Here is a 20,825-nt window from a genome sequence, read left to right on the forward strand (position 1 = left end):
TATAGTCACGATTTATATTCTTGAAGCAATTAAGATATGAATCTTGCTTGTTGCGGACATGCGAAGGAGTCAAATAACCGAAAGCGTGTGTTAATTTTTAAATTAAGAATCTTGAAAATATTTGGATTAATTCGTAATTATAATAAGTATAAAATATTTGTTTAATATTGCACAATAAAATATTTACAGAACAGTATAATCAGTATCATATCGAGCAGCGTTCTGTCACGCGTATTTGCTTCGTCAAGTACGTCAAATACGATTATATATCGATCTATACTTAGAAAACTGGAGATTGCTTCTATATGTTCAATCTGGATAGTTTGCCACTCCCTATTAATAGAACTGAATCACCAAGCGAATGATTTATTCTACGCAGAAAAGTTTATATCGGCATAAATCGTGGGAAAAAAATCACAATTAGCATCAAATCGGGTCAAAATTACACGACATGAAATAAAATGATAATGAACATGTTTAAATATCCTTCACTAATCATTATTTTTAATGACGCAACACTTAGTTTGTTCAACTGTCAACTTTAAATCACATATTGCGTTGTGAAATATCCACAACAGGGAAATGTGTCAACACCGGAAGACCTCGATCGTCCATGAACATCAGCATATCATAATTGCGACACTACCTTTATCACACGCGCGCACGCAAACACAAGTGACAAGAACGGAGGCAGATCCGTACTAACTGTTCGCCGTTGGCGAACTACTTGGGCCAAGCTACGAGTTCAGTCAGGGTTTATATAGAGGATCGTCCCACGTCTCCTAGCGAAAGAAGAGAAGCGAGAGTCACACGTCGAAAGAGAGAGAGAGAGAGAAACTCACGAGAGGAGTTAGGAGTTAGTCACTAGCGACTGCGGCAAGTAACTAGAGATGTAAGGTAACACTAATTGTGAGTTAATGTATACAAATGATTGAATTGTACGAGAAAAGACACATTCCAGAGCTGATTAATCAATCAAATTATTATTACTAATATTTTATTATTAATATTTAACGTCAAAGTTCATAAATGTAAATAAGTTCATTCAAAAATAGCAAGATTCTGTTTCCAGAATCTTAATTTCTCTCTCGAAGGAAAGATTCAGATCGCTGTTTAATTATTTCAAGATTGGCGTGTTTCGCTTTAAAATTACACACGGATAAAATTAAAATAGTAAATTAATATGTGCAATTTTAAGACGTTATCTCTGGAACGAAAACTGTAGAAGATACTTATATTTTTATGCACATAAATTTACTCGGGGCTCTAAATATTCACGTTTTTCCGAGATGGCTTCAAAATACACATAATTATACATAAGTACACATGTCGTGCCGGAGGAGTCCGATTCCCCGGCGAGATACGAGGCAAAGAACGAAGAAAGCTGATCCGCGCGTCTTTGTATAACGGGTAGTTGCAAAGCTTTCGAGCGAGCGAGCAAGCAAGATAGTGAATTAGGGACAAGAACACGAACGGAGAGAAGGGAAAGCGTACTACCTACATGGTGAAATTAGGAAGAGAAAGATCCTCGAGCATACCGGGGCGATACAAGAGCGACAAAGTGCAGTAAAAGAGGCGAAGTTGACGGTACCCGAAGAGGAGAGAAAAGGGGAGTCCGATTCATCCTAGAAACGCACAGCTGCTAACCAATGCGTCGCCACGGACGAAAAATTTACGCCGCAAAACCGCCGCGCGGTTTCTATTCTTGGACGACCGAGACAGGAAGACAGGGAGACGGAGAACGCGCTAAATGGAAGAAGCGGGCGGAACGACGACGGAAATACGCATTTCTTCTTATTAGCGCTGAATTTATACCTATCCCTGCCGCAAGGACTTCTACGAATATATATACAGATGGCAAATTTTATTTCTTTAATCTTAATATTAAACATCTTTTTTCCCTTTTGAAAAAAATACTTCATAAAATTTTCTGGTCCATAAAATGTTCTGTCCCTCATTAGACTGCACGTATTATGTTTCGCGAAGAAAGCGAATTGTGAACAACAAAGAGAATGTGCCTGTAACAAATAACAGGTCGCGTAATCTATTGCGGTGTAACAAAACCAATGCTGCGCGATAAATGATAAATATGTCCGATAAATATTCCTTGAACAACGTGGTTCTTCAACAGTGTATTTTAAAGACGACAGACGCTCGCTTGAAAATGCAACACCGGCAATTTACGAGAAAGCGAATCGCGATAAGGTCGCAAGTCGTAGAAATTGTTGGACGGCATCCAAACCAGCTGAGTTTATCGTGGACTTTATTGTTCCGCTTTTGCCAGTTGGTACAAACACGCGAGAGAACGCGACCCGTTCGGAAGGCCGAAAATAATCGCGGATGTCGTAAAGAATATTGTCGCGAACGCGGCGACAACATAATTTCCGATTTCTCTCGGAAAACGGGAGCGCCGTTCCATTTATCTCTCGTCGCGCTGCGCTTCGACGCGAGCTTATCAAATCTCGCGGCGGCTGAAATAACCATGACGCGCGGAGTCGTCGGAATAACCGCGATACCGATAAATGAAATTCGCATCAGAGTGATCTTGCGAAATTGAGCGCGCGTTTCCTCTAACAAAGGATAACAAAATTTGTTTTAAAGCTCAATTATCCGGACATTGAAACGTTTTAAAATTTGTGTCGATGATAAATGGGACTCCCGTAAAATCTCTCTCGAAATTAACTCCAAAAGTTATTGCGGAACCTCTGGCTGGAAAACAGTGATTTAGGAGAACACCGTGCAGTCTAAACACGAGATGCACTCTTTTGGCACAGCTTCGATGCGGAATCGTTGGCGGCAGCATCGACTGCGAGCCTCAATATTATTCTTAGACGAAGAGACGAAGAGGAAAGAGGAAGCTTACCGAGAGAGATACTCGGACGGATATCAAGCGAGCGTTCAAACAGATGGAGTCGTTACTATGTCGGGAGAAGTAGTCAAATGACTCTTCATTATGAGCATTCTAATAATTACCGATAACGAAGAAAGGCATACGTGTTAAATAGCGGGGTTAAGAGCTACTTTCTTGGTCGGCTTACTGCCCGAAAAAAAAGGGAAAACGCTGCTCTGTCGCATTGCCATGTAAGTGTGCTTAAAAAATTATTCAAACGGGAATTTAAAAAAAAACATGGGCTGTTCCGAATAATACGTACGCTTCAATTTAGGACTGCAAAATTTATCACGATTATTCATATCTATTGAATATATATTTTCTATTGAATTGCACGCGGTGCTACACATGTAAATCTGTATGTCATCGTTGAGTGTCCACATATTTCGGAGTTGAAATTTTTCGAGAGTGCATGCACCAGCCAACAGTTATTCTGGATCGGAAGAGCATATTTCCGAAATAAAAGCGAGGTGAATCGTTTCCTGCAACGGCCAGGGATGCAAAACACATAAATCACATTTCAATTTTCGCTCGTTAGTCGAGCTTTTGCTTCCCACCGCGCGCTATATCGATCAACCTGCCGGCGATACAGTCATAACGAATATGTCAGTAGTGTTTCACCCATTCAATTCCGCTATAATCCGCTTTTCGGATCAACACTACTCTCCGCCTTTACTCTACGCATTCTCGACGCGACGAAACGAAAGATAAAAATTCGAGGACTTAACGAGTGTATATTTTGACACGTATGTCCACTCGATGGTGTAAAGTCGACGTTGAGCTACTCAATTCTAGATTGTGGCTCATGTATAAAAGGGTCCGATGAACGAAGCATATCTTGGGACTTCACGCATCGAGGCTATTTTTATTTTCGCGACCAAGTTCGAGCGCGACGATAACCTGCGAATTACAAGTATTTAAAAAACAATATATTCATATAAAATTGTTTAATTTTGTACGCGGGAAAGATTTACATAAATGTACGCCCTGAATTACAAGCATTTAAATATTTAAATACTTTTGGTAGAAAATACGTGCGCGACCTGCAGTTGCAACGACATCAGCGTTAATGTTACAGATAGAAACACATATATGCACTCTCGTATATTCACCCTCTTATCCGTCTTCTTCAGCCTTTCGAGAGTCGTGAAGCGCAACAAGAGGGGTGTGCACGAAAGGTAGATATCGATTTTATCACTCTACATGTGTCGATTCTACGTAGAATTGTGTGAGAGTCGAGAAGGTTGAGGATTAAGCGTACATATAACGAAATGGAAGCGAACAATACACGAAGTGATTAAACTAACAGAAAATTTAGCAAATATGTTAAATAAATTATTTCTTAAAAATCATTTGCGCAATTTCTTGTTTTAAGCAATCAATTTCGTAAAACCTTATTTTCAAGAATTCTCTTTCCCACAGTTTTGTATAATTTATCCTCTCGCAAACATTGACATACACTTCCAATAATTGTTTCCTCAGCTGCGGGAAGCGTACTAAAATAATTAAACACGAGTCATAAAAAAATGCACGTGCGATGGTTTGAGTTTCGTGTTTCTTCGGTATCCGAAAAAAAATCACGTCCTTCACAGGAGAGAAGCATTACGAGAAGCACGAACATGACCATCGGTAGCATGTGTGAAATCTTGACTACGTGCGGTCGAGGCCAGCTATCTTGCATAATTGAGAATCACTACCGCGTCTCTCGAGCACGTCTCCCGATGATGCTAAGCACTGGAAACCACGTTCCTCAATGAATACTAAACCATGCATTCATGGTCCATCCATTTCCGCAGACGCGCGATTCTCGAAGGGCAAGAAGCTCTTAATACAAGAGAATCAGAATACTCGAAATATAAAGAAAGGATACTCTCGAAAGAATCCTGTTAAGTGATATTTTAAATTGACGAAACAAATTTCTTACAAACCATTAAAGCTATTTTTGATCATCGTATTTTGACTGATAATCTACAGTATCCTAACGAATATGGCGTTATGGAATAAGAAATAATTGCATGCGAGACGCGCGCTGATGTATAGAAACAATCGTATCGCGGAGCAACATTTGTTTCGCGATCACGTAGGAGTCTTTTATCGTCGTCCGAGAAAAGTTGAATTTGCGGTCGCGGAAAATCGGGGAAATCCCGCTTGGCAATACCCCGACAATGTGAAACTCGGCAGAACGGCTCGCAATCTCGTGGGAGGATTCGCTCCCGAGAGCAGAAATGGGGCTCATCGATTCGAAACTACAGCGAAAAAGCGACGGCGCGGGCGGGCGGGCGGCGGCGGAGGTTCAGTGCGAAGAAAACGGAAGGAAGACTGATAAAGTGCAAACTGGAGCGAAAGATGACCGTCGTGATCTACCGACATAAATCCGCAATTCACCGAGTTTCCCTCGGTCCCAAACGAGCAAGAACGAACAAAGAGAGGGAAGACATTGCCGCATCCACGGCAAAAAGCTTCGCTCTTGTAATCTCTGAACGTGAGGTCAGTGATACGTCGCGGTTCTCAAAGGAAGCAATATCTCGAGCAAATGACACCGAGCTGCTCTCTCTCTCGGCGATACTTGATTGAACAACAGTCACCCCGGTGTCGCAAAAAAAAAAAAATGGAATAATACGCGGAGTTTCTAACAAAATTCGAAACCTGTTTCCTCGCGGAAATAGCGACGGTTTCTCAGTTTTTGTAAACTACCACGCGGAAGGACTAACTCTCGTTTATCTTCCCTAAAAGAAACGTGCCCGTTTGTGAGAACGTTTGCGGTTAGAATTTTTATCTCGTGGAAATCGGCTCTCGCATGAAAGAAAGATAAGAGCTAGGGACTTCGAAAACTCTTGTCTGCAATCTCGAGGCGTAATCTCAATCGTGGAAAAAAAATTTTAAAGGGGAACGACACAAAGCAAAAATTTCGAGACAATGAATTAGATACTCTTCAGTGTTAGTTCTTCAATTTTATCAAGATCAGTACTTCAGTTTAATAAAGAAGAAAAAAAGATGGCCAAAGAGAAAATCAATAAAAGTATAAAGATCAAATTGTGGAAAGCGAACCAATGTCGTCACCTTCGCTCTCCATAAAATTCCATAATTTGAAATTTCTCGACGAAATGATAAAAAGCACTTCGAGAGAAATAAGGTAAAAAGGAAAAGGGCGCGACAAAAATTGCGACTGAAAATCTCGTGAAACTAGTACGACTCGAATCGCATTTCGAAGTTGCCGTACTTGGCAGTTTCGCAGGGCGAGTCATTCTCAAGCGAACGCTTGAGTTTCCGAGAGTGCCGACCTTCGCAGTTTCGACCTTCACTGACGCGACACGGCGCGGGCCCGGGAGTCGTTCTCGTCCACGAATAAGAGAAGAAAAATAACTCGAATGGAAAACTCGTTATCGAGTGTCTCTCCGTCCCGCGCGGAGAGCATCCTGCGCGCAGCTTTCAGAGACGCGTCAAGGGCCATCAGACGCGAGAATTTCACCTCACGGGAAATCACGCGACGACCAGGTTGGCACATCCGATCGCAATTAACAGACGAACTTTTAATGAAACCGAACGTTCGATTCGCGCGATCTCTTTTTTTTTCCTTTCCTTTCCTTTCCTTTCTTTCTTGTCGCGAAGGCGACAGTCTGTGAAAACCGCGAGTGGGAATTTATCGTCGCGCGCACAGTCGCGACACGATTCAATTCTGTCAACTCGCAGTGCGGGAAAATTAATTAACAGTAATTAACAGTGTACCTTCTAAATTGATTATTGACAATATTATTGTCATTATTGGCATTCGTTGCGAGAGATCGCTTTCAAATTGTATGTAATATCTTGTTTATACGTATGGGGCGGATGTCGATACTGTAATCCTGATTAGCGCTAAGCCTATTAGCAACTGCGATATTTATGATAGATCGTACATGTGCGAAATAATTGATTCGCTATATATGTTAATCGATAATTATCGCGCGCTGCAGATTGCGAGAGATAACCGCGCGGTATAACTACGCGGTTTTATTTCACTAACGCGGAGAGGAGGCGGGGATTCTTTATTAGCGCGTTATGGGAGGCTGTTAGGTGAATCGCAGACACATAAAAGGCCGGTAAAGGCCATACCCATTACCCGACCAAGCACCGATTCCGCTTCCGCGTTCGTGAATAACAAGCGCCGCGAGATATCACTCGAACGTGCATTTTTACCGATCGGAGTTGCAAAAATATGCCTCTTACGCTTCTTCGTAAGAATGCTCGTAAAACGTAACAGTAACGCCGGCTTAGCTCGCGCTTCGCTCCTTAAATCCAACCGCATCCGATGTTTATACGGCACTTAGGAAAGTGTGATGGCAGGAATACAGGTAATACTTTACATCTTACGTCTTTTGTCTCGCGCATGATAATATGAGAGGAAACCGAAAGAAAAGCGGTTACTTAACAATCATATTATGCGATGTCGCAAGAAAGGACTTTCGACATCTAAGACACACGTGTGTGAACTGTGAACACATATCGGAGCTTTTTCAAAATATGACTCCGAAAGCTCCCTTTTCGCAGTTTCCTCGCGATTCAATTAACACGCAAAGGGGATCGCGCATCGAGTCTTTTGTTCATATTCGAGAATGGATCGAATCTCACGTCGGCACGGTCGCCGAATGCGAAAAGCCCTGGTAGCCCCGTCGGTCGGCATGGCAACAGCTCCGAGCGTCCCGGCGTCGGGACGCTCGATACTAGACGACGACGGCCGTGGCGGTAGCGGCGGCGGTGATGGTGGCGGTGATGGTGGCAGCGGTGGTGACGGCGGTGGTGGCGGTGTCGGTGTCGGCGACGACGACGACGACGACGACGCCCAAATCCGAAAGGACGAGTGCGCGATGGGCGTTAGACGGGGTGCGTAAATTCGCCACCGCGTATTTCAGATCGCGATTCGCACGCAATCGTTCCCTTCGGCGGATTTACCTACCCTCTGGGCCCCCCTCCCCCCCCCCGCCTGCATGCGCGAGAAATACGTGCATGGGCGCCACGAGGTCTCGCAACGATGGCAACGACACGCTGCAAAACAATGTTGCGCGAAAATGACAGTCCGATAACCGGAGTGTCGATTTTCGGCCCTCACTTTCGGCCCGCGGCGAGTTGATCAAACAGAATTCGATATACTTGATAAAGTAGTAAATTCTATACGCGTACACGGAGAGAATTTTCTCTTAAAATTTACCCTGAAATCATGGTAGTTGTGGGACAACATGTACCACCAAGAATTTTATGCGAGCTATTCTGATTAATATCCACCATAATAAAAAATATTAATATCTATTACATTCAAATGTGAAATATGTTTGATTAATTTTACTAAAATATATCTAGGAAATTTCAATAATTTTTCAAAATTTACCAATCTGCTTGGTAATTTTTACCACGTTGTTTGTAAAATGTCTTTTGTATATTTTAAAAATTCCTTGGTGTTGCCAAGTTGTCCCAAGTTTGTAGTGAATTTAAGGGTAAAATATAACAAAAAATTATCTCCGTATACCAATTTCACAATGTAAATGTAATAATAAAGAACTAATGCTAGAGCTCAATTAACATATAAAGCATCTTCCTTTATATATCTGTACCTTAGAGGTAAAGTATCTCCAGTCTTTGCCAAAATGGAGTTAATACATTTTTTAACATAACAAGAGCTTAAATTGTACAATGGTAAAGCGTCTTATGTCTAAATTACTAGTTCCTATAAGATACAATGTTTAGAAAGTCGTTTTTTATAGTGCCTAATTTTTAAACCAGATACAGCGTGTTATTGGTAGTTGCACTATTAAACATGTCAGTTAAACTACTTTATTAAAAGCTTAATAAATCAAGTTGCTATTTTTATTTTATATTTAAAAAAATATAGAATATCATTTCACTATTTAAAACTTTAAACCTTGTTTTCACGAAATGTTCAAAAATGGACATACGATTCTTTACCTCTAAGGTGCAGACATAGGTATAAACTTAAAATATTTTTATGACATCATTGAACTTTATAATATGTATGACCTCAGTGATCTTCGTAAAATACTCTTTATGTGCGTTCCACATGATATCGCAGTAAATGCGCTCGTAAGAAATGTTCATTTTTATCAGCGCCGTCGCTGACGCATTGACGGTATTAAAGCGTGTCAGGAAACTGACATAAAAGACATAAATAAGAGAGGGATACTGGCGAAGAAATAAAAACGAGTCGCATTTTAAATTCATGTGCAGATCGACGAACGTTTCTCCACAACGAGGTCTTTAAACTGACACACTTCGGCTAAATTCAAACCGCGATTAATAACAAATGAGAAACAGGAAGGCGGAACGGGGTTAGGGTCGGTCTCTCCTCGGTCGTCATATTTCGGTGGAAAACACGAATAATACTCGCGATCAAGGTGCGATATATTTTTTCATTGTGCTCGGCGATATCAATCTGTTTATGAATGCAGGTATATCTTCCGCGCATTTGCAAAATTAGTTTTCCTGGCTTGCACCGACACGTATTTATTTCCTCCCCTTCTCGCCCTCCCCCAATCCCCGTCACTTCTTCCGGTATCGTTATACGGGAGTAAATTGGAGTCGCTGGCAGGAGAAACGTCGGCTCTTTCATCAAAATGTGAGGCTCCTTCGTGGCTCATGGCGAGAGCGGTGCGTAGTTTTTTTTTCCTCTTCCCCGCTACTCTAAGAGGGATGCACTTGATTAACTTCCCTGAAGGAAACCCTTCGTCTTTCACGACCGTCTGCTTTCGATCACCTCATTTACATTATAAAGTTTCTCAAAAGGCACGTGTGCCCCTAAGATAAGGACGCAGACGAAAATACACAGCCACATTTATCGTCAAGCTGTTCAATCGTTCTAGGAAAAACTTTAAAGATTCAGGAACTCCACCAACTCTTTTGTCAATGTGATACATTCGATATTTCCATTTCCTACATTTTGAATTTTTAGAGTAAACTCTTAATAGAAATTGAAGAGGAAGTAAACGTTTCAGTTTGACAGACTTCAGGTGATAACCAAGAATTGCCCGATAGAAATTTTTCCTCTGTTGACCGTCCGTCTCGTTATCGGTCGTGACGAAAAGAGTGAACTACGACTAGACCAATATTTGACGGGAAAGGCTGGCCGCAAGATTATAGCCATCCATGAACCTCGTCGCGCCGCCTAGAACACCATAGAAATTCGCGGAAACCGAGCGGAATTCTGTCCCGAGACGGAAATTAACGTCATGTTCTTCCACGTACTCCCTATATCTAATAATAAAAATGTAACATTGAAAAAAATATTAATACTGCATTAAAAATATTTCAATGTATTCTACATTCGTGTTACACTCTCGATAAAACCCTAACTGTAAATTGACAAAAAGATTACTTTTACTTGTGCTCGTAATACTTTTTTTCCTTCTTTTTGCAGAAACACATTTGAGTTTTTGTGGCCAATGCGAAGAATGATCGACTGATCGAAAAAGACAGCAACAAAACGAAACATTTGCCGTTGACAGCAGGTTCTCCGGATAATCTGTTTTAATCCGAACAACCTTCGGATGGCTTTCAGACACGTCCGAGAGGAGAACCTTCGGCAGTCTTGGCCGCTCGCCAAGCACTCCGAGTCTGATTAGCTTGTAATTGCGTATTGTTTTCCCCAGTGAAGTAAGACAGAACCGTGCGACGGACAAGGAAAAGAAGAGAATATAAAGGGGAACGAGATAATGTCAAGCTTCGAGTTCTTGAAATCTACGAAAGATTGCTCTCCACCGAGTTAAGCTCCTCGAGAGACTACTTGCCTCAGTAATGACGGAGGAAACCGCGAAATAGCACAAGACAATTCAGCGACTTTAGAATTATTCAGTTAGCGTAACTAAAATACTTTGGTTAGAGCACTTTAGCATAACTAGAATTCTTCAGCTACACTGAATCGTTACATACTACACTGCTAAACGCATTTCTGTAAATTTAAATTCCATTTACTCGATAGACAATAAAAATATTATGTGTTTCAAGTCCGACAAATAATCGGCGCGCAGTTAAATAAAGTTGAAAAAATATATGTATATATATATATATATATATATATATATATATATATATATACACAGAAACTGACACGAAGACCTTGTTACGGCTTTATGCCTCTTTTTCATACGTTTGATTTTTAATCATTAGAGCCTTTTAAGATTATTAAAAATATATTAAATCCTCGTTTTTGATCGAATAAATAAATTTGAAATCTGGTGCAATAAGAGATTCAAGAACCGACGGAATGTCTCGAAGAATGTCTTCCGACTTACTTGACCGCTCTGATTTTGTAATACGATCCTGCTGCTGTCTGCGAGCGAGAACGACGGGCGAAAAAGTGTGGAAAAGGCGGCCATCGGCATGCGTCTTTCACGCGCGGATCATCGAAGGGGTCGAGAGCCCGTAGAGGTCCTTTGAACGCGGTCATGCACCTCTTTTGTGTCTCGTCACAATAAAGAGTGGACCCTTCTCTCCGACTTCCTTTCTCCATTTCTCCTCCTCGCCGCGGTTTTTTAACGGAATTTCAATCGACGACAAGTACGCACCGCGTCCGTTCGGGCGCGTTGAAAAGTGATCGTTAGAGTTCCCGCTACCTCGTTAACTTTCCATCTTTCCCGACTCGTTAAGCATCCCTTGAAACTTCGTGGAAGCGTAGACGCGCGTTCGATGCTGACCAACATTTGATTGTTCACGCTGTCGTACCTTTCCGTCCGATATTAATCAATTCACCAACGTAATGAGCGGAGTCCTTGTACGTTTCCGCATAGGGAAACTTCGTTTTATCGCCAAACGAGGAAGCAGTTTGCTCGCTTAATTTCCGCGAACGAAAGTTTGGAGCGTGGCTGCGGGAATATATACCTGGCAAACTTTTCTACGTTCGCAATCCCGAGGTCTTTACGATAGGTAGAATATAAATGCTCGGAAAAATTTTTCGCAAAGTCTGACGAGCGAAATCGGTGGCTCGAACATTACCATGAATGATGGCCGGAAAGCAACTCTCAGGCCGGAGGGAAAAAAGTTGGAAAGACTATAAGAAATCGTACCGTCACTTTGGACGCTTTCAGGATATCCGTGAGATTCCGCGAACAGAAGAGAAAAGTTCGGACTGAAGCGCGCTGTATTTCGTCTCTATCGTGAATCTCCGCGCGAGTCTCGAGCTTTTCATTTCACCTGTCGCATTGCTTCTGACCGTGCTTCCGAACGAAAGCACATAACTGAAGGCGAAATGCGATTGACGACACACGTAAGAACACCTTTCAGACGTCGGTACGTCACGCGGCACGTTCTATATATCGTTATTGTCACTGCGAATCCAGCAGGAACGAGAATTGAGCAAAGAGAGAACGAAAAGAGATGCTTTTCAAACTCGACGCGCGCAAACAGCATCATTCCTCTTCATTCAAACGCTCGTTTTTACGTGAATACTGTTAACAACGCATTTACATTATATTTACATTATAACATAGTAGTGTCAAATTATGCTCAATTTGAATCATTTTTAACCATTCCTATAGATCGCCAGTGCTTCTACTCAGCATGTCGTTAATTTAACTAAACCAATGAAGTGAAAATAATATTGTTTTGATTTAAAATAATACATTTCGACATACATGCTAGTTAAAAATAACGAAATGTTATTTAACTCAAGATACTGGTTTAAATTTCATTCTTTAATTTAACGGTATAGATAAATCGTTTGTCAGTAGTCTTAATTAAGATTATAATGTAACCAATAATGTACCATCAACAGAGCTACAAATAAAAATAAAAAGATTTTTCGACAAATTTTCATTCAATTTCTCGATAAGTTATTTTAATTTTTCGAATGTATTTAGACATGTATTTACGAGACTGCCATAGGAACCAACATCTTCAAGCACGAGGAAGTATTCCTTTTCAAAGGTACGCGCGCGTGAACGTGATACTGCATCGAGATATATATATATATATATATATATGTATATGGACGGTAGAACTCGAGGGATCGTGGGATGAATTTCATCGGGGCCATTAGGGATGAAATCGAACCGACGCGGACACCACCGCAATGCTTCTCGCCGCGCATGAAAACCGGTTCCGTACCACAGTCCTGGACTGTCACTACTGTCGTAACAGTCTTACTCTCCCGGTGCATCGACAAAACTGCACGTGCACGCATCGTTGCATGTGCAACGCTGTGACGGATTTACAACCGAGGATAGAGCGCGGCGTCTTGTCACATACGCGGCGAAATCTTTTTCGCAATCGACACAAGATTACACGTCGCGTAGAAAGTGAATATCGCGGAATCAGTAGTGATTCTCTGATGCGGATCTAACGGAAAAATAAAGAATTTATATTAATTAGTCATATTAATATATAAAATTCATATTGATGCGTTACATTAAAACGTGAGATTGATATTGATATAAGTTATATTAATTAATAAATTATATTGTCATTGAATTCATATTAAAAAGTTCATATTTACTTGGACTACTGGCCCATCGTGCGCAATAATTAAAACAGTTAAATATTTCCTATATATAGATAATTTGTTTATCGGATTTGAAATTTCGTATCCACTTCCTGCAGATCACAGAGGCATTTCTTAATTTAACTGAAAGCACATAAAAATTTGCCTCTGTCGCCGTTCAAAGATATGCTTACGCATCACGGCCAGTGACCTTCTATTATTCTGTCCTAAAATAAAGTACGCATGCAACGCGAACGCTTTGAGGTTGCACGTCACACGCCTGTCAACTTCGTGTACATTACGAAAGAAAAAAAAGGAACGAAAAACATTTACGCTCGCGAGCTGAAACGAAGAATGAAACGAAGTCTTTCCTCGCGCGTAAGGTTGGCCTTAACCCTCGCACAGGTGTTTTCTCTCCTCCATGGGGTGAGTCACGCAAGGCTAACTTCGGCTCACGAAAGCTCCCCCCTGCCTGCACTTTCTGACCGCCGTACTCTCCTTCTACACGGCCTACACGCACGTACCATGCGATACTAATTAATACCACTCGGTCGCCCCGCAATGAAAGTCACGGCGACGGTCGCCGGTCGGGGCAAAGTTCGGGGAACGAGCGAAGAATGAGTCGGACGGCCACACCCTGGAACATGCGGCGGCATTGTGCGCGAGGGTGTTGGAGACAATGTGTCACATTCACGAGACTTCGAAAAAGAGGGTCGTCTCATGCTGGGCGTCGAAAGAGATCTGAAGCACCTACAGGGTCGGCTCATTGACAAAAACAACCGTTCGAGATGCGAGAAGTACTTCCCGATGCTTCGAGGAGAATAGCGTAACATTTTTAAAGACTGTCAACTCGAGCCGAATATAGAAGAAATTCCAAACAAAGCTCTTCTTTTGAAAGCCTAAATAAAACGAGGGATTGTCCAAGTATAAACCGCCCAAAACGAAATATTTATTTTAGAAATTTCGTTCGTCGTGCTCGAAAAATATCACTTTAATTCGTAAGAAATATGGGTATTTTTTAATGCTTGTATTATTTTATATTATTAATGTTTAATTCACGGATGGAATAATTATCTTAGAATTTGTAAAATTAGCTGACAATACGGCACGAGCAATACACGCTGTCGATAACTGAAAAGAACATTGTAATTACATGAAAAATAACAGCTGAAAGACTAATTATTCGCGCGTTTCGTGAGAGTCGAATTAATGAATTCAATCGAGCGTCCGTCCACTCCGACTCGTCCGACTTGTTAACGTCGTTATCTGTATAATTTACTCGCAATGCGACCGCGATAAGGGCGCGGTCCCAGGAGCTAAATATAAATGGGCACGATATTTATTATCCGCCCGGTGTTGTAATTCACACGACGATATAAATTCGTTTAATCGAGCTCTCTTCTCGCACGCGTGCTCGGCGGCGCGCCGCTTTCATCCCCGGTCCTCGCTCGACGTCGGTCGCGTTCGCCTTTAAGATTTTACGCGATCATAAATAAGCACGCAACGACGGGCGAAGAACCTAACCGAGCGTGGGACGGATGATGAATCGAGAAAAAAAAGGTCACGCGCGCGTATATTTCCCGCAATTACTCGAGCAATCGATTTTTACACTCGACGTACATCTTAATCCCGCGTAGGTACCCACTTGTCGTGAGCCACGCTTTTTTCTCTTCGAGCCCAACGGACGCGTCTCGATACAGTTCTCTTTCCGCGACGAAATAGCGCGCCGTAGGCAAGTATATCCGGGAAGTTTGGGCCATTGAACCGTGCTGCTGGCGAACACAATGAGCGACGCCGAACACGGCGTAGACACGGCCACTGACCGGTGCTCGGTACACCCGGAGCCCCCGGTCGCCGATATCCCCGTAGGAAATTGGCCCAAGGGCCGTGACCGCGTATCGACGTTACGTCAAAGTCGCGTCAATCGTACTATCAACATTATGAAATAATTAGCGACGTCACCGCGCAGAAGAGCGATACACGATCGATCAACGGCATTCATCCAATCGCCCGTAATTCCAGAGTCCGCGAGGGGGTAACCGGAACATGCACGCACGCACCACTCCCATCAACATTTCGCGTCACGTAGAGCGTAGTCGGTCGCGTCTGCAAAAAAGCGCCGCACACGCAAATCCGAGTCGCGACGACGCGGTGTTCGGAGACAAGGTGGTCGACCGCGAGATACCAGCGGCAAGATTTATCGGAGAAATATCGGACGGTCTTCGTTGTGCTTTTACCCAGCATGAAAATATAACTACGTTTCCACTTCTGGTAAAAAGCGTTTTGTAAATAAATTCTGTGACAAGAATCAATAAAATTGCATAAATAAAAACATAAATAAATTATTTGTTAAATCTGCCCGTTAAAAATGGACAAGATAATAATAAAGATATTAAATTATTCGATTTGAGAAATGGAATACAATGGAATAATTTCTTGATAATTCAGTGAAGTAAATAATTAAATTTATCTCTCGTTAATTAAAGACAACCGAGATTTCCCGCGAAGAATTTCCAGCGATTACTTCATCGATTCGTCTGATTCATAATTTAACTCGTTTCAGTCTATGACCGTATTATTTTTTACCGACATGGCATTCCGTTCACGAGACAGATGTACATCACTTTAAATTAATTTTTGTGGAATGTAAGTAACACGATTGTATTGCCTCGACCCGCTTCTTCCTTCACCGCGTACGTGATAATGAAGACGTGACAAATGCCTGAGAAGGTTTAGACGCTTCGCGGACATAAGAATGCGTGAAGAGACAATTTAAGGGAATTAAGAGTTAATTGCCTTGAATTGAAAATTTCGCCGCCAATTAAAGCGAAACGAGCGCATTACGTAGAAATAGAAAAACGTGTCAGCCCGGCTGAAACTATGCGACGAAAAAGTCGCTAGATAATACATTTCGGACAAACAATCTCCCTAAAAGAATAATTAACGAGTCTTATCGTGTCGTATTACCGATTAACCAGCACACTTGATGCGGCGTTTACGTTATCTAATAATAAATATGATAATTATTAAAACGTCAACGAGAATCGGCAACAAGTCGGAAATGAATCATTAGATACGGGAAAACTTTTTCCGCTAATTGCTCGAGAAATTTCAATCCGCGTGCTAGGCGCTTCTCGACGTGCAATAGATAAACCGGTCGGCGCGGAGCAATAGGACTTTACAACCAGCACGACCGTGTCATAATATGCTCAACAATGTCATGTCGCTATTACGAGGCGCACACAACTGCGCTTGCACGCGGTTGCATACTACCACTTGTAATTCCTTAATGACTCCGGAATGCTGGGCCGTTCGAAGGGAGTGAAAGTCGTGGCTGAACAGCTGAAGCTCGCGGTGATACTCGCGATGACTCGAAGGTTGCACGGAGAGTGAGACGTTCTCTCTCTCTCTCTCTCTCTCTGCATGTACCCGCTGATGCCGCGATACATATCGGGTGTGTATATACTATAAAATCGTTATATAATCGTCGAACAAATACAGAACAATAATTACCTAAATATATATTATTAATTAGAAGATAAATGATCGTCAAACTCGTTCGGAGGATAATAAGATGCGGCAACTGCCCGGTTCATCAAGGTTACATTAGTGTCGGCAACGAGACGATACCGGCTATAAATATCTAGAATTCTTCTGTGAAAGAGCACGGGACCTTCGGTCCAGCCCGCGCTATGGAGAATGCATGTTTTCAACTGTCCGAGCGATACGACCGCATCCATCATTCGCGGTGATAAACAACCGCGAGAACGGACGTAAAAATGATCCGCCGATAAAGCAAAAAGTACCGCAAGACGCCCGGGGTCTATAAATAACGTAACAACACGCTAATGAAGCCCCGTCATTACCATGCCCCAACGCGATCGAAGGGGTCTTCAACGACTCGCATTCTTGCTTTCATCAAACCGATTGATAACGCGGGAGAATAACGGACGATGCTACGTTATTCTATACGTCGGGCAATAATCAAATAAATCTTTAATAACGCCGCAACTTGTCGACTTGGGCAGTGCGTCGATCGGACGATAAAATTATCGTGCTCGTGTAATATCGGGCGAAGAGCCATTGTCTATCGGGACACACGAGCTACAAGTCGAAGCCGGAGGCTGCGACGAGGGATCAGGCTGGCTGGTTGGCTAGCTGGCAGGCAGGCAGCAGACAGCAGGCAAGCAGGCAGGCAGGCAGGCAGGCAGGAAGGCAACCGGCGGGGATAATTTAACCACGCGCGGCGAGGAGCCGGTTTTCCACGGCGGCCTATCACGAAAGTTGCGCGCGCGCGGAGGTACGACGAACCGAAGGGATGAGTCACGGCTGTTCTTCTCTCTTCCCACTCTCTTTCTGTCGCGGCGAGGTCGCGGCGACGAGGAAAGGAAGGGAGACCACGCACGCGAATGCGGTTGAAACTGCAGACTGCAGAGGAAGACGAAGAGGAAGGTGGCGACGGTGGTGAAGGAAACGAGAGAATCAGCCGTCGCGAGGTTCCGCGGCTACGCGCCTCGCCTACGCGCGCGGCTACGGTCACGAGAGAGGAAGATAAGACGAGGAGCTGCAGAGAGCGAGGGTAAAAAACCCGCGAGAAGAAGCGGGAAGAAAAGCGAGAGCCAGCGTCGCTACTTATTATACATCTGCCGGCAAGCCGATCGCAGCTGCCCGACTGCGTTAACCGGAAAGAGTTACGATGATTCATAGCCGCCTCGGGATAATTAAGCATCTTAGTATGCTTTTCAGGATGTAGGTTTAGCAGGTGGATATGCAAGTGAAGCGTTGCCTTAGTCTTATCACTTTTATGTTCATTTCCATCAATGTAGATTAACTTTAATCTCGGTTTAACTTACTTTTCATCTTTTTCTAATTCTGAGAAGCAGAAAAGGGTAAAAAGTTAAATCGAGATTAAAGTTAATCTACGTTGGTGGAAAAGAACATTAGTATCTGATCTGTAGATGCAGGTACGCAAAATATCCAAACCATTTCAAGAAGAAATGTGTGAATCGTGTCACAGGTAAAATTGTTACAGTTACGTTTGTCGTTATCACACGTATTATGATTTAGTCATTTATTATACCTTTAATTTCTATCCAAGAATCGATCGCGGCTCAATCGAAGTTTCTAATAATGCAGTAATATCACGCGAGGCACCATCGCGCGATCATCGCTAATCTATATAGCTCGATACAATCGCGCTGATCGGAGTGTAAAGCGCGCGTAACGTGGAATAGCTTGTTAAGCCGCGCGACGAAGATTAATAATAACGTCTACAAAGTGAGCTCCATCATTCACGGAGCTCGTGAAAGGCCGTCGCGCCGTTGTAATGGTTGCGCCGTCAGCGTCACAAGGTATAACGTGCAGCTGCATAATACTTCATCATTTCCCTGCGCGACAATGATGCGATACCGGGGATGGCCCTCTCGTCCCGCCGATAAACACGCAAACCGAGGAATCGTGAGCGATGTTAACGAATAACTTTGTTAACGCGAGCCCCCTCGCGTCGAGTCTCGTATCATTTCTACCAAATAAATCTCCGATAATCGCGAGCGCCTTCGAGATTTATCGAGTCCCGGGGCCAATTAAGCACCGTCTGAGAGCCCTCGATTCCGTGACGGCTATCGCGTGGCCGTCCGCGATTATCCCTCCGCGCGCGCGGTGCACGCGGATCGCGGCGCACGAACTTCAAGGGAAACACGAAGTGCCACGCTTGATCAAACATAGCCCGTTATTGGCCGAGACTTTTTCGACCTAGCCGGCTAAATCGATTATTCGGTCGTGGCGATTATACGGGCGGGAAAAGATCGAGGAAGTCGGAACGGGGTCGCGGGCGATTCATTGCCGCGGCTCGTAAAGCCGATCGCTCCGTTTTTTTTTCCCCGCGTTGCGATTGTACCACCACCTACGCTACCTTGTCGTGGAACTTGGTCAGGGCGCCGCGATACGTACCTATTTCACGAGAGTCGTTCGATGAGCGCAAAAATATCTCACTCACAACGAGCAATAACGCAGGGCGCTATCGAGGCGCATTGCGAGTAACGCGCGAGTTTTATTCGTCGTCGCATCGATAACAAGGAGTGGCAATATCGGCAAAATTGAAAATTGGCGACTTTGTTTTTTCGAGAATAACGCAACGCAAACAGGCGGCGCGATATCAAAGAGCGGCGCAATTAGCTCGAACGAAATTGAACTCGATATACGCTCTCGTGCGCGAGAGCGCGATAATGTTTAACGCGAAAACGCATGATCGGTGTTATGAAATTTGGTAGAGGAGTAAAATTATCCAATTGCACGTTACCGAGAGTTAAATTACGCAAAATGTTTTAATTACGAATATCCGAGGGTAAGGTTTCCAGGTGAGCTATCGGATAACGAGAAAAAACTTCCTCGCAAATGTATTATCTCGCTCTCCCGAATTTTGCAATCGTAACGATAGAGATATAACGTTCTGTTAACGTTAAAAATAGTTCTGTTTGTTTTGAGAAGCACAGTGTGTTTTCGCAAGTAATTTCCTGTCGCTCCAACACTTGGAGTAACAATGTATTCGTGTGGATGCTCTCTCGCGACTCACCTCTGCGAGTGGCTCTTCCTTGGTGACGTCTCCATTCTTGGGCGTTTCATCGCGGCTCGGCTTAGTCTTGTCTTTCTTGCTGAAGCTGATCGACCTGAAGGACCACTTTTTCTTCTAGAAAACGAGAAAAGACCATCTGATAGCGATCGGCAGACTCATCGCGCGTAATTGCGCGTTGTAAGTACTTGGTGAAAATTAAACTTCTAAATTAAGGTGAACAACTGACTGACACGCGAATAGGTCTCGATGTACGAGACGTGACGTGAGGAGAATTTATTTATTTGTCATCGAGCACGATTAATTAAGCCTGGATCGGCGAGTCGCCTTACCTTATCCTTCTTTTTGGTTTCCTTATTGTCTGGAGAGGTGGCAGTGTTCGGACTGGCAGGGGTGGCCTCTGTGGGCGTCGTGACCTCTGCAACCTCCGCGGGAGAGTCTCCAGACGATTCTGGCTTCGTCTCCTCGGCTTTTACTTCTTCTTGCTGCGGTTGCTGAAAGCAGAGGTAAAGTCCTCCTTCGAATTTGGTCCTCTGAGATGTAACGTTAATCCTACGCGAATGGGTGTCTTCGATTCGAACGATAAAGATACTTTTCATGTACAATGGATATGTAAATATGTCTTACGATTACGACAAATATAAATCGTCTGTAAGTCTCGGAATCAGTCAGAATAATATGAATTGTCATAAATAGTACTTTACCCTAGGGTAGAGATTTCCTTAAGCATGAAGAACATGAACGAGAATAAGATACATAAGCAAGATATATACCACGTCGTAAATTGTAAATCCTATATCGTAAATCGATACTCTGTAAAGCTATAATGTATGACTTCCCGCGGTGATTCTTCCGAGTTCAACCATTTTGCAAAATGATAGCGCTCGAGCAGTTGATAGCTGCTTTCA

The 20,825-nt window shown here is 43.1% G+C and overlaps 1 protein-coding gene and 1 long non-coding RNA gene across 3 annotated transcripts in view; one reads left to right on the plus strand and one right to left on the minus strand.

The window, feature by feature from the left end:
- LOC139775927 (uncharacterized) overlaps positions 1 to 20,825 on the minus strand; it is a 94,391-nt gene that overhangs the window by 14,188 nt on the left and 59,378 nt on the right. For both annotated transcript variants that reach the window (XM_071712303.1, XM_071712304.1), the window contains exons 3-4: positions 20,250 to 20,411; positions 19,921 to 20,034 (exon numbers count right to left, since the gene is read on the minus strand). In XM_071712303.1, the coding sequence (XP_071568404.1) occupies positions 19,921 to 20,034; positions 20,250 to 20,411 (276 nt within the window). The remainder of the gene's footprint in view (positions 1 to 19,920; positions 20,035 to 20,249; positions 20,412 to 20,825) is intronic.
- Positions 686 to 10,878, plus strand: LOC139775931 (uncharacterized). The gene is made up of 2 exons (XR_011718960.1): positions 686 to 897; positions 10,293 to 10,878. It is a non-coding gene; the product is annotated as an uncharacterized lncRNA (long non-coding RNA).

This window comes from Temnothorax nylanderi, unplaced genomic scaffold, assembly GCF_030848795.1.
Source record: "Temnothorax nylanderi isolate EJ_2023f unplaced genomic scaffold, tnyl_v1.0 TNYL_tig0108_pilon, whole genome shotgun sequence".
Classification (NCBI taxonomy): Eukaryota; Metazoa; Arthropoda; class Insecta; order Hymenoptera; family Formicidae; genus Temnothorax; species Temnothorax nylanderi.